The sequence below is a fragment of the Grampus griseus genome (genome assembly GCF_964374135.1).
Source record: "Grampus griseus genome assembly, chromosome: 3".
Classification (NCBI taxonomy): Eukaryota; Metazoa; Chordata; class Mammalia; order Artiodactyla; family Delphinidae; genus Grampus; species Grampus griseus.
In genome coordinates this window covers 71,980,764-71,995,685 of record NC_139019.1, presented here as the reverse complement: position 1 = coordinate 71,995,685, position 14,922 = coordinate 71,980,764, and the positions used below count along the sequence as shown (strand labels likewise).

Below are 14,922 nucleotides of genomic sequence, written 5' to 3'. Positions count from 1 at the left end.
GTATGTAAACATAATGGAACAATATCTGATTCCCTTAATATACAACTAAAATTTATTTCCTTTAAAAGAGTAATTTTACAGAAAAATTTCTTCAGTTCAAAACTGTATCACTGAAAGTTCAGTCAATACAGATTACATAAAATAAGGTTTAACATATATAAACCTAAAAGGAGATGAAAACTGATTACACACTGAATGTTTCAGATTGTTTGGTACTGCTTTACGTACAACAAACATGGACAATTCAAATTGGAATAAGTCTTACTTTGTTTCTTAAGCTTGTTTTTTTTTATTTTCCAAACATAAGCACTTCTCAATCCTTTCTTGCCCACTTCCTTTCCTGTATCTCCTTGCCAGTGTTCAAAATATTTATATTCATAATATACAAGATACTATCAACTTTCCACAAAAGCACACGGAAAAAATAAAATCCCATACCTCTGGTATTCCATCCAATCTTGATAGCAAGGTGATTACGATCTCCCTTTCCCCAGGTTTAAATTCCAGTACCCCTGTGTTCCCATAAAATTCATTGCTATCTCTTGGCTCTATTCGGTAGTGTAGAAACTGCTTAACAAGAGCTCCCCTGGAACGGATGATGTGGAGCTCTACAGATTCTCCTTCCTTAAAAAAATCCACAAAATTCAAAAAGATACATGCACCCCAATGTTCACAGCATTATTTATAATTGCCAAGATATGAAAGCAACCTAAGTGTTCATCAACAGGTGAATGGATAAAGATGTGGTATGTATATATATATATATATATATATATATATATACACATATACACACACACATATATATACACACACATATACACACACACACACACACACACACACACACAATGGAATACTACTCAGCCATTAAAAAGAACGAAATTTTGCCATTTGAAGCAACATGGATGACTTGGAGGGCATTATGCTGAATGAAATAAGTCAGACAGAGAAAGACAAACACTGTATGTTATCACTTATACGTGGAATCTAAAAAGTACAACAAACTAGTGAATATAACAAAAAAATAAGCAGATTCAGATACAGGAACAAACTAATGGTTACCAGTGGGTGGGGGGGCAACAGAGAGGTGGGGGAGAGGAGGTACAAACTATTGGGTGTAAGACAGGCTCAAGGATATATAGTACAGCATGGGGAATACAGCCAATATTTTGTACTAACTGTAAATGGAAAGTAACCTTTCAAAACTGTATTTAAAAAAAACAAAAGAATCACACACCCTGAATTTTGGACTGAATAGGTTTGGCATCACAACTTTAAGCAGTCTGTCTAAGGCTCAGCTAGAAATGCCAATGTGTCTCTTTTTCACGTTTGTAAAATGTGAAATAGAGCACAGACCTCTTTAACTCATTGTGAAGAGTAAGGGCTGTGACTACAAAGTGCTTAGAACAGGGAAGAGAATATAGAAGGCCCTCATTATATGCTATCTATATGATTATAACAATAATAGTGATAATAACTGTGTTCTTGTCAGTAAAGTACCATATATAGGACAGGAAAAAAAAAGTCCACAAAAGCTTAAATCTTTCGAGATTGTTCTTTTGAAGCTGTGAGTACAGAATAGATTGAAGTTTCTTTCATACTTACTTGTATAATATAGGGTCCTCTGGAAGCAGGAGAAAATTCAAAAATTCCCCCAGGATCATCATTTTCCAGAATAATTAGGTCACGGCTTGTATATCCAGATTTCAGCACTTGGTTTTCCACATTGACCCTGGGGAAGTCAGAGGGGAAAAAGTTTTACAGGCTTTCTAAGTCTTACAGACTACCTATAGTCTTACTTCTGAATTTTGAAGTCTTATTTAAAATATTTACAACACTTCAGATAATGAATATGAAGGTTATTAGGAGGTAAAATTTAAGTTGAATTTAAGTATATTAAAATCACTTCAGATCAAAACAGTTTTACTGATAACATTTATGGGAGAACTTCTATTTCTGAATTCATTGGTTCTTTCATATTTGACTGAAACCAAACACTGCATGTGTACCTTAAAAATACATTAATCAAAGGTTTAAATATATTTTATAAAGTAGTATCAAATTCACAAATTTGTTTCCAGTTTTAGCAAAAGTTAATTTGTAACATGTAGTTTAAAAATAATTTAAATAAAATTGTTTTAACTTTACATACACATGAATTTCTTTAAAAAAAAACTCATTACATAAGATTATACTAACTGAATACAAGTTGGTTAACTGCTTGGACTAAAGCAAGACACACCAAAAATAAAATTGTGATTAGATTTTAGAGATACTTTGTGACCTTTAATATGATTCTATTCACCTTGATTTTAACCTCACGCATTTTCTTTTGTTTTATTACAAAAGAAAATGCGTGACATACATGAAAAAAAATGGAATAGAATAGATCTGAGATACGTGACATGCTATAGCAATTCCTATACAAATCTCAGAAGAACATATTAAAACAAGATGTTTTTTATTTCTGGTTTTTATGTTCAGCCTATAATTAGAATGATCAAAGGGACTAGGACTGTAACGCTCTGAGGGTTTAAAAGCCAGCATACTCTTTGAGAATTCTCAATCCTGCAAGCTGCTCTAAACCTTTCCAAATGTCACTTTCTATTGAATCAAAACGTACTGCTGATCAGACCTCAAAATTACAATGCAGTCACAATTAATATATAAAAAGGACAGCACACTTCCTGTGTAATAGAGAATCTGAATTAACATCTTTCCCCAGCTTTTGGAAATCTGACAGCCAATACCTAGCATACTAGTAGCCACAGAAGATATAATCCAAATAATAAGATAGTTATCCTTTTTGGATTATTAATGCAGTCATATGATTTTCATTGCAAATTTGTCCATATTTCATTTACATTGATATTTTAATCAATTAAAATTTCCTATGTCTATATAAGCTAAGAGACAAAAAAAACACGATCAGAATGTGAAATATAAAAATCCATTCTGAGCATTAAACAAATGAATTTATTTTTAATGTGCTACCCTTTTGGAAAAAGGCAAAATTTTGAAAAGTTCTTTATACGACAACTGAGAGAATGTAGGCAAGAAATTGCTTAGATGCACTCAAAAACCAATGGAAGAGATGAGTGCCCTGCTTCTGAATTCTTTGTTAAACCACAAGATTCATAAAAGATGTTAAATAAGAATCTCACAAGCAAAGGACACTAATTGTTCTCTTGGTTATATGTACACTATAAGGAAAGTTAAAATTTTTAAGTTCTTCAAAACATGAAATTACATAAATTCTCAAAAATTTTATCAGATATCTTAAATGCATTCATAATTTAAAACTCTTAATACAAAAAAAAAAACTCTTCATATAAGCTTATCATTAGAAGATGAAAGGACACACAAAGCATGCACAGGCAGGTGGACAAGCAAACTCTCTCAAGACTGGTGGTCATGCAGAACAGCAGCCTTGTCCGAAACACTGACTTGCAAAGCAAAATGTTGAATCACCAAAAACAAGACATTCTTTAGCACACTTACCCAAAATACACGACAAACCTTTCGGTTTCTACCCTGTCAACACAGAAAGAAGGGGAGGCGTGGGGGGGCGGGTAAGACAGAGACACTATTTGCCAAAATCTCACCAATACTGTTAGAAATGTGAATGGCAGGGTAAAAATAAAGCTAAAGAAAGCTCTCTTTTTTCCCTCCCCCCGCACAAGCTAGTCATATTCACTTTAAGGGAACTCTGCACACCGGGTTCTTTGCTATTCACAAATGCTAGCAAAAGGTTCGGCAGTTCCCACTTAGGCAAGATGACCCCATGACCAGCCAGCACGTCAAGACCCATTGAAGACATTCCTTTCCAGGCCTGCTCCAAGGCGCTGGAGGCTGCCAAGCACTGTGCACGCTCACAAAACCACGGCAGCTGAGCAAATTTCATTCAGCCCGACTTTTAATTACTTAGTAGCTTTAATTAGGTTTCAAAAAAATAAAATCCCACATCCTCAGATCTAACGCCAGTCATTCTTTGAAAATATAAAAACTCTATCAGCAGAGAAAAACATATCTTTCATCATTTGCACAGGAATATACTCAAGAAGCCAAAAGATATCGCTGTATCTTTTAATTATGACAAATATTACTTAAATATAACTTCATATCAGGAAATCTAAACACTTTGCCAAATTCCCAATGTGCTGTATTTTTAAACAGCCTTGAGAAACATGTCAGAATGTAGAGTCCTAGTGCTTCATTTTTCAAGTCAAATAACACTATAAATAAGGAGTTGTATACTACATATATTACAATTTTTTCTGAAATAAATTGGCATAATAATATTGTTTCTGATTTGGTGAGAACTAAACAACAAAATATTTTTAATTAGTATGGTATTAGAAGCATCATAAATCACTCAGTACCAGGGTAACTTTTATCTCTATTTAATTGAAATATAGAGAATTTTCATTTGAATTTGACATTAAAAGAAAATCGTAAATGGTATCACAGTAAAATGTTAATTATTTTTTGTTGCAATATTTTATTGTAACTTACTGTAATCACAGTAGCATTCATTCATTCTTTCATTTTAGTTTTGTTAAAAATTTGCAAAATTGAGACGGAGATTTTGATAAAATAGGAGATTGTCACATTTATTTAATTAAATGTCTTAGAACACTGAATTGTAATTTGTTCATGCACAACTGAGATAATACAAGTATGCACTAGTTACTAATTGCATTAAAACATTTTAGTATAAATTTGAACTAATTTCTTCTGCTTGAAAAGAGAGGAACCATTAATTTCCGAAATTCTCTGCCCCATGGTTTATACTTTCTTGTGTACTGCCTTAACCCAGAGGAAAGAGAGAGAAAATACTTTAAAATTATATTTAGTTAATTTCGAAGACTTACATGATAAGGTTGAAAATGACTATTTTGAAAGAATATGAAGAATAGTCACTTATGAACTTGCAGAGGTATAATTTAAATCATTCTTTAGACATTTAGTTCAGAGCAGAAACTTGCAGCTTAGCTAACAAAGTTCCTATAGATTGCTACCTCTTTGGTTTATAATTGCTGTTCATTTTTCTTTAGTTTGTTTTTAAGACTGTCCACTGATTTAATAAGTACTCAAATCTAACTTAAGGAAAAAAAGCACACAAGTGAAAAACTAATAATTTTCAGTTTACATTTCACCAATTTTTTCATCATATGAAATATCTTTCCTTAAGATTTAATGGAAAATATATATTAAAACCATAAGTCATTTAGACTGTGCATGTGTGTTTGTGTGTGTGTGTGTGTGTTGTATTTGGTTTTTGCTTTTTTTGGTTTGTTTGCCTATTTTGTTTTGTTTTAATTTTTATGTTAAGAAAAAGGAAGAAAACACAATGTGGTACTGACAGCACACAAAATGAACAGCAGACATTCAACAGATTTGTTCCCTATATTCTGAATTTTTCTTCCACATAAAAATAAAAACAACTACTCATAAGGTTTATAAAATGTGTTTACACAATACACCAACATAGAAAAACCTACAACAGACTGAGAGTAAAATTTGGAGAGGACCAGGGGTTACATAAAATAATTATTACTACTTCAGTCCTCATTAAAACAGTATAAAATAACAGGTATTGATTCATCTATGAATTTTATTGTTTCTAAAATAAAAATTTTGCAAAGCCATCAAGTCACATATTAACCTTCTCTAATATGTATCCACTTTAATATAGAGACCTGTAGTAGATAAGCTTGGTTTCAATTTTTTTAATTAACATCAATTATGCACAGTAGTTTTTTATTTTTGGAATTTTCTGAATCGCTGAAAAAAATTTCTCTTTGAGAGATTGTGATATTTTCTTGATATAAATTACTTACTGAGAAATGTTAACTAAATCCTTATTATTACTTAAAAATACCCCTTAAATTTGTATTATTTTTTATTCTCTGGAAAATTAGTATTATTTAATGTTAAATTCCATGTAAAAAAGAGAATTTCATTATATGAAGATTAACACTTTCTTTTTACTCACTGAAACAAGCTCTAATCCTCTTCCCTGATGAAAATGAAGCCAGCAGAGATGTTTGCCTAACCTAACATTTTGGGTTTGCTGCTGCCTATTTTTTGAACATAGCAACATATTAGCTATGATTAAGATGTATCTAATACCTTCTATAAATCCTCTATGTAATGTTTCTTCATGATAAATAGCAGGGTAAGAGTTCACTATGTTGTAACAGTCTAACCAAAAGCCATCAACAAATATCAGAAAAGTCAGAAGAAGGTCAGCATGACATTATCTAGTTAGTTTTTTCTTTTTACTTTATGTGAAGAAAAGAATTAAAACAAGAAACAAAATTATTTCAGAGAACGTGAACATATAAATGTCACTAAACATTACCTAAATGGGTTATTACCTGTCTAGAGAAAGTGTTACCGTCTCATTCATTTCCGGTATGTCATCAGCTTTGACAGTAATGTTGATTGTTGTGTCACTTTGCCCAGATAAAAACACAACAGAGCCATTAAAGGGTCCTATATCATCCAGGGTCACTGCTTTTGAATTAAAGCCAGAGGGCTTCAAACTCCAATAGACAGTAGCCTGGCCATCAGTTCCATCCCGATGTAAGGGAATGCATACCTTATAAAAAGAAAACAGAACAAGTTCTTCTGAAATACATGCTCACAAATTACATAAGCTTTTCAGTTAGTGCATACACTTGTTATATGAATATGTTTAGGTATTGTGCATAGAGAAGTGAACAATTAAAATGATATTAAAAGCACAACTGAACAAGCTTTCTTTAAGTATGATGATAATTTCAGATTTGACTATTTTATATTAGTTTTTGCTAATCAAACTTCTCTATTAAATTTCCCCCACCCAAAAACCCGCCTAACCTGGGATTTGTCTTAACAAAAAGACTTCATTTTAAAAGCCAAAGAACCATGAAAAACACAGAACAATGGCTAAAGAATAAATTTCCATCAGAGGTTCTCTGAAAAAAAGAATTAATTTAATATCACAGTACAAACTGAAAAATAAGCTTTTGTGACTAAATCTGGGAAGTACACAGTTATGTCAAATGCATCCTAACGTGATAAGGGGCAAAATAAGAAAATAATAATACAAATAAGAAATGTTTCTAACCAACACAACAAATGCAGCAGAAACAAAATCAGATGCTCAAATCATGGCTCTGGGTTACCCTGGGCAAGTTACTTAACCTCTCTGACCTCAATTTCCACATGTGAAATGAAGCTAGTGGTTCCCTATTTTGCAAGTTCCTGGTGAAGATTAAAGTGTCTCTCCATAGCATGAGCTAAATAAATGTAAACTATTATAATAATTCTGAAACAAATTGTATTCGGTAGTTTTATTTAAGTGCAGCACACTTTAAATATGTATAAGAAAAGGATCATTGAAGATCATAATGAAGTTTTTTTCAAACAAAGAATGTAAACAAATATTTAATAGTATATAATGCTATTCTTTTTAAGTGGCTAAAAAAGGTATCCTCTGCTCTTTGCCCTTGAACATAGGCTGTCTTGAAAAACATGGAAGATATTTCCTCACTAACCATTCTTCTAATTTGGCTAGCAACGGTCAAGTCTGTAGACTAGCAAGCAAAGTAAGATTCTTAGAAAAGACAAAAAAAAGTAAGAAAGGACTGGGCCCTTAAATCACCCCAAGAGGGTGGGCGTGGCCAGGCTGTAGATGGGGACAAAGAGAACAAAGGGAAATTCTCACTCTTTCTGCTGTTTCCCAGGATGGGAAGAATGCAGGTTTCACAGAGCCCAAAACTTTCCCTAGAAACTAATTTCCCTCTAGGGAAAAATATGAAATGGTAAATGTACAGCTTTGTAAGATAAATGAATAAAAACAACCCATTCTTTCAGAAAAAACTGAATACTTTTTAGTTTTTAGAAGAAAAATATTAAAATATTATGAAAATATAAAAAGTCAAAACCATCTTGAAAAATAGAGCTTCTCTGCCAATTCACAGAATCAAATATACAAACAAAGGAAGTTGTGGTCACCATATTTTGACATGAGGCTTTGATAACAAAAACAACTCTCCACATTCCTGATCTCAACTGCAACCCAGTTTAAACCAAATCTAAGTGTAAGAGACTTGGAGAGGGTTTTAGGGACAGACTGTGGCTCAGGGAATGGTAAGGTCAAAAACAAGTGTGGTCCCTATATAGATGGCAGGAAAATTCAACCAGGGTGGGGGGAGGCAGGGAGACGTGCTGTATATGTGAGCATGTTTGTGTGTGTCCGTGTGTGTGTATCCAGAAATTTACATATATATGTAAATAAAATTTTATATATGTATATATATACACACACACATATATATATATATAAAATTCTGAAGATTTGGCATCCACTACTTTACCACCATCACCTCCACCACCAAGTATAGGACGTCACCTGAATCCTGCCCAAGGCAAGCATGAGGAGTGCTCAGAAATAGAAAAGGTCAAGGATTCTTGTGGTACATATGACTTGGCCAATAAAAAAAAATTGTGTTTGGCTATTACTCTACCAAATGTCATACCACTAGCTGAACGCAGCGTCATCAAAATATCCTACTTTTGCTGTGAGCAATTAATTCTAATTTTATTCTATCGAATATGGCAAAAGATGATGAAAATCACACATTCATCAGTTACTTATGTCAAATTACATATTGAAGGCTTGCTGTAAATGGTGAAGCTTTTCAAGATCTGTTAACTCTATAAACTAACCCGACCTCCCCCTCAAAAAAACAGTGTCTTTACATTATCTCAAACTCATTAGGCCCCATCAATAAGAAAAAGCCTACTTACCACTTCAGCAGCAAAATCTTCTGGTTCATGCAAAATGATTGGAAGATTGCTAATAAAGCCAATTTCTCCATTTGCAATGTCTGGAGTAACCACTAAAGAAATATTTCGGATTTTTCCAAATCTAGGACTTATGGGTGGGATTGGGGGAACTATATTCACCAACTCCAGATCTTCCAACTATAATAAACAAAAAAACCCATAAAAATGGAAAGAAAAGACATTTTTAAGAAAAATGTTAAAGTCTTAATTGCATGGGAAAACAAAATAAGCATGGGTAAGGCCACCAATAACTTGGCAACTTCCTTCTTCATTCACCATCTGATTCAACCTCCCACACTGGCTTCTTGAGCTCTTTCTGATCCTCAATTATTATTATTCCCCAGGGTTCTTCCTAAGACCTTTATCTTATAATTCCATACCCTCTCCATAATAACCTCTGGATCTCTCCTTCAAATTCCAAATCTTTATAACCAACTGCCACTGAATATGACATAAACATCACAGAGACACCTTGCAGATAGAACGTGCCAAAGAGAAATCACTATCTCTGCTCCATGTCCTCTAACCACTATTTTCACCAATATCACCATCCGCTTTTCCTCCTTGTTGCCTATACCCAACTACCTTGATGTAAAGCCAAATATTGGCGAGTTGCCCACATTTCCCTCCTCTCTTCCACTGACCCACACCTCCAATCAAATCACCCACTCCCCTTCTCTGCCAGAGAAAATTCACAATCAGAAGACCATTCAGAACTCCAAATGTGACTTAATATGTCTTTATGTTTAAAGAAATGTGACACATGTATAACATATAATGTCCCTGTGATTAATGAACATGACCTTCAGAGTAACTTTCACAGTTTCTCCTCATGTAGAATGGCCTCCTTCCATCATCTCACAAGTCAAAATGTACTCGCTCTTAAAGACTAGTTAAATATCCCTCTCTCCCATGAAGATTTCCTTGGATTCTCCAGCCCTCTTTCTTCTACCTCTTCCTGAACTTCTACTGCTACACTCACTAAACGTGGAAATTAACATTAAACTTCACATATTGCTTGCTTATCAGCATTTTGTGTGTTCTAGACTTTTACTTCCCAACAGGACTATAAACCTCTTGTGTGTCTGTGTCTTTCTCAGTATTTTCCTGCAACATGACATTAAGTACAGCAGCTACACAATAGACTTGTTGATTTATCCCTACAAGACAAAATGAGCTCTATAAGAATCCTGATATATCAAAACTTTCAACATCTTAATATTCTAACTTTTCAAACTCCAACTTATCAATCCTCACAGTGTTCACATGAGTATAGGCATAGACAATCATTACAGGACTGCAAAAAGCATAGAGATTTTAAGTTAAAAAGCAACTGTGAACTTAACAGGGAATTATGGATTGCCCACTCTTCAGAGCCCTCTGTTAGGCTTTGTAATGTGGAAACAATGATACTAAGTAACCACCTGTAGAGACTGGTGATTTAAGTTGATATTGTGGACACCTGTGGACAAGGACTGTACTAATCCTGCACATACGCTCACATTTTGTGATGAACAATACATATTTTAAGGGTAAAAGTGAATGCCTTTTTAAATGTAACACACTTTGCTTTGAAAATAATATACAGGAGAAGAATATCAAAAATTCCATGACTGGTAAATAGTCACTCAGGTAAAAGAAAAAAAAAGAAATCAGACTGACCAATTTTGCTAAATACTGGTATGTGGACTAAGTCAAGTAAAATATAACATGCGGTTCTTTAGGATACTGCATTTACTTTATAAAATAAATGAAACATAAAGATACATAGTTAAAACCACGTAAGTATAACTGTCATTCCTTCTAGAGAAAAAGAATATACATACCCATATATATGTAGTTATCTTTAAAAATAGCACAAGAAACTAAAAATATATATTTGAATGGCATATAAATATAAAGTGTGCATTGGATGGAGGTGAAGACTTTTTAAAATACACTGGTCTTGTGTGAGTTAGCACGTGTTTGTGAATGAACACTCTCATTCTCATGCATTCACAAAGAGTTAAACTGATAATACTGTTGAATATATCAAGTAAAATAATGATTTATTTTTACTTCAAAACTTTTCAAAAAGAAAGGAAGAAAATTCATATTCTACTTACATTTATCAAAACAGTTACAGAATTAATTCTAAATATAGTATTTTTGGAAAATATAGATAAAGAAGATATAGAAGGCTACGGAATGAACTGATCAAAAGAAAAATGCTAATTTCCCATGGCTTATTTCCTAGTCTCTAAGCCTTTTTGTCTGGGTTCCTTAAGCATCTGCTAAATCAAACTACTCCATTCATAAAGAGTCGTTCTTTGCTTCCAGACAGTTTGCAACTGAGACAGCACATTAGTAACCCCATGCCTGCCAAAAACGGTATCCCAGACTAACGTATTTTAGCTGAGAGGCTTACTGAAGAATGAGGAGCTCATGTCTCAGATTCTCCTTTCTTCAGCCTCATTCAGCTTTCCATGCAGAGTCTGATGCCTCCTATTCTTGAGTTGCTCATCCATTACGTACTATACAAACTACACAACCTTCTAATTCCAACTAGCCTTCCAGAACCTACAGCTGTTTTGAACTTTAAGGAATTGTGTCAGTGACTAATAATGACCTTTTGTCCTAAAGCATTAAATTGACTGTCTGCACTGTAAGACCTTTGTTTTTCAACTGAATACAGAGATAGATAAAAAATTGAGTCTGGAATTAGTGGTGCAAACAGATTTCTAACCTGGGATCACCAAAATTCAGATATTACATGTTTCTTCAAGCTTTTCCTTTCTTTTCAAGTGTTGTCTAAAATAAATTCTGTCATATTCATATAGAATGCTGAAATAAAATAGTTAGAATAATATCTGACCGATTGAAGGTTCTTAATAAAGTTTTGTTTACAAAAGGATTCTCTGCAGCGACTTGGATAGAGATACTGGATATTTTCAAGAGACTGAAAGCTTAATATAAAGGTTACTAATATTGGCATAGATATACGGGGTCTCTATCCACAGTAAAAACTGGTTTTGAGGCAGAGTAAAAAAAGATATCAGAAATGTAAAACAGAAAAGTTCTCTACAACTCAAAATCAATCCTTCTGCATCATCAGTTCTCAAACTCATGTCATGTCACTGCAACTACTACAGGAATTCCAGGATGCCCAGGTCTCCATGAAAGCAAAAGCAACTGTGTGAAACCTTTGCTTCATTTCACTTGTTTTAATAATTTGTTTCTTATATGAGTTTTGACCTATGCAGGATAGGAGACAGAGGGAGAACTGAATACTGAGGTTCTAGGGACAAAAGCCTTAAACATATATGCTATGAATTGAATGTTTGTATCCCCAGACCCAGAATTCATATGTTGAAACCCTAATGCCCAATTTGATGGTATTTGGAGATGGGACCTTTGAGAGGTGATCAGGTCAGGAGGGTAGATCTCTCATGATAGATCAATGCCCTTATAAGGAGAGACACCAAAGAGCTTGCATCCTCTCTCTCTCTCTCCACCATGTGAGGACAAAAAGCAAAGACATCAGTCTGAAAACCAGGAAGAGGGCTCTCCCCAAAACCCCACCATGCCGGCATTCTGATCTCAGACTTCCCAGATTCCAGAACTGTGAGAAGTAAATGTCCGTTGTTTAAGCCACCCAGTCTGTGGTAGTCTTTATAGCAGCCCGAACTGACCAAGACAATGTCTACTAATAAGAATGCTCTGAATACAGAGGACACCAACCACAGAGAAGGCAAAGGAGAGCACTGATGCCAAAAAAAAAAAAAAAAAAAAAAAAACACACAAAAACCCACAATAAACTCTGACACTCCTCTCAGCAAGTTATTTAAATCTCCCAGAGGCACCTGAGAATTCCTAAGTTTGGGAAATGCTACCCTAATTGCAAACTGGTGAAATTAGTATGTATTTCCATATATTAAAAGGACCAACTTTAAAAAGTAAGTTATGACATGTTTTTTAGAAGGTCAAACTTAAAGCTTTTTAAAATTTTCTAAATATCTCTCTAAATGTGCTCTGATGGCAGCATTCTAATTGCCTTAACTTCTTGCTCAATGGGGTCAGGGCCATGGGCTTGACCACTTGCTCAATTCCACTTCACAGACCCAGATCCCCCACCATTTGGCCAGTCACCTCATAAGAGCATTCCACAAGCTGCAGGGGGAATGGAAACAACTGTGAATGACACCATGTTCTGTTCACCCATCACCCCAAGAAGAGAATTCAAGGGTCCTCCATAAAAGTGGGTTATCCTCATAGACAGAAGGATGCATCGTATCATAATTTCCCCATTTCGAGGAGACACAATAGAATAATAATAATAGTTATAATAATAAAGGTGAAAAGCAGATCTCCCACCACAAAGCTTTTGGAATGCTGACAAAAGGTCTCCCTATATGTAGGCATATTGCAAAAAGGCATCCCTACGTACCGACAAATCATATATCCCCATAACGGGCCACTCACTAGACACCTCCACTAGGAGTCTGCAATTAATGCACAAACCATACAAGCGTGAGCAGTGACTTAGCCCAAAAAAAAGACAAAAGTCTTCAAAATAAAAGGGCCCACCCCACCAAGTGCTAAGCAAGGTACGACACAGCCCTGAGAAATTCAGAATGCCAAGATTTAAAAAAAAGCTTTCAGAGATAAAGAGCAAGTTAACCTAAAGGTAAATGATTTCTTTCCCCTCAAATTTCTAATCGCAACTCTGGAAGCTAAAAGGCAATACCTTTCAAGTTCTGAAGAAGAAGTTACTTTAATCTAGAAATTCTACGAAGCCAGTTATCAATGTATGAAATTTCACTTTCAGTGCTCAAAGACTCAAAAAGTTTACCTTGCACATACTTTTTCTGCACATGTATTTGAGGATAGATATATTTCAACAAAACTAAAACACAGGGCTTCCCTGGTGGCGCAGTGGTTGAGAGTCCGCCTGCCGATGCAGGGGACACGGGTTCGTGCCCCGGCCCGGGAGGATCCCACGTGCCACGGAGAGGCTGGGCCCGTGAGCCACGGCCGCTGGGCCTGCGCATCCGGGGCCTGTGCTCCGCAACGGGAGAGGCCACAGCAGTGAGAGGCCCGCGTACCGCAAAAAAAAAAAACTAAAACACAATCCAAGAAGTAAAAGGCAAGAAATCAAGAAAACTGAGGAGTTCAGAAAAAAACAGTCCCAAGTAGCAGGCGTGAAGCAAGTGAAGAAAGCAGTTGGTACAGCTAAACTCAGCATTCAACACATCTAAGACAGGTGGAAGACCTAATTTGGTAAGAATGGCATATAAAAAAGAGCAAGGCTTCCCTGGTGGTGCAGTGGTTACGAATCCGCCTGCCAATGCAGGGGACACGGGTTCAAGTCCTCGTCTGGGAAGATCCCACATGCCGCAGAGCAACTAAGCCCGTGTGCCACAACTACCGAGCCTGCGCTCTAGAGCCCACGAGCCACAACTACTGAGCCCGCGTGCCACAACTACTACTGAAGCCCGTGTGCCTAGAGAGCGTGCTCCACAACAAGAGAAGCTACCGCAATGAGAAGCCCGCACACTGCAAGGAAGAGTAGCCCCCACTCGCCGCAACCAGAGAAAGCCCGCGTGCAGCAACGAAAACCCAGTGCAGCCAAAAATAAATAAATAAATAAAAGGGGCAATTAGAAACTCCAGAGAAAGCAATAATAAAGTATAAAACAAAGTCTAGGCGAAAATATGAAACAAATTTAAATGCAGTACTATTCAAAGAAATTAATGGAATATGAGATTTCATTTCATATATATTTCACTTAGCAAAATGTATGGTGACATAGATCATACATTCTTTCTTTATTGATCTATTCATACTATCTGATTCTGCATTAAATTTATTTACATAACCAAAATTTGATAAGCACCCTTTATTGCTTTCTAATTTTCAAAATCAACCAATACCAACCATATGGAAAACATAACCATGGTAGCATAAATAAGTACAGATGTTTCAAACTTTGGCAATAAAAATATGCTCTGGTTAATAAAAGTTAAGAAATAAAAGAGATAAGATGGAGAAATATAGGGCCCTTATTTCTTCTTACTAAGTAGATAGAAGTCCATAGAT

At 35.1% G+C, this 14,922-nt stretch overlaps 1 protein-coding gene across 1 annotated transcript in view; it reads right to left on the bottom strand.

The window, feature by feature from the left end:
- The window catches only part of ADGRV1 (adhesion G protein-coupled receptor V1), a gene marked incomplete at its 5' end in the record, with an annotated part of 563,397 nt that overhangs the window by 499,347 nt on the left and 49,128 nt on the right, over nt 1-14,922 (bottom strand). The window contains 5 exons of the mRNA XM_082650308.1: nt 439-624; nt 1,609-1,735; nt 3,505-3,537; nt 6,387-6,610; nt 8,806-8,982. Coding sequence (XP_082506434.1) covers nt 439-624; nt 1,609-1,735; nt 3,505-3,537; nt 6,387-6,610; nt 8,806-8,982 — 747 coding nt within the window. The remainder of the gene's footprint in view (nt 1-438; nt 625-1,608; nt 1,736-3,504; nt 3,538-6,386; nt 6,611-8,805; nt 8,983-14,922) is intronic.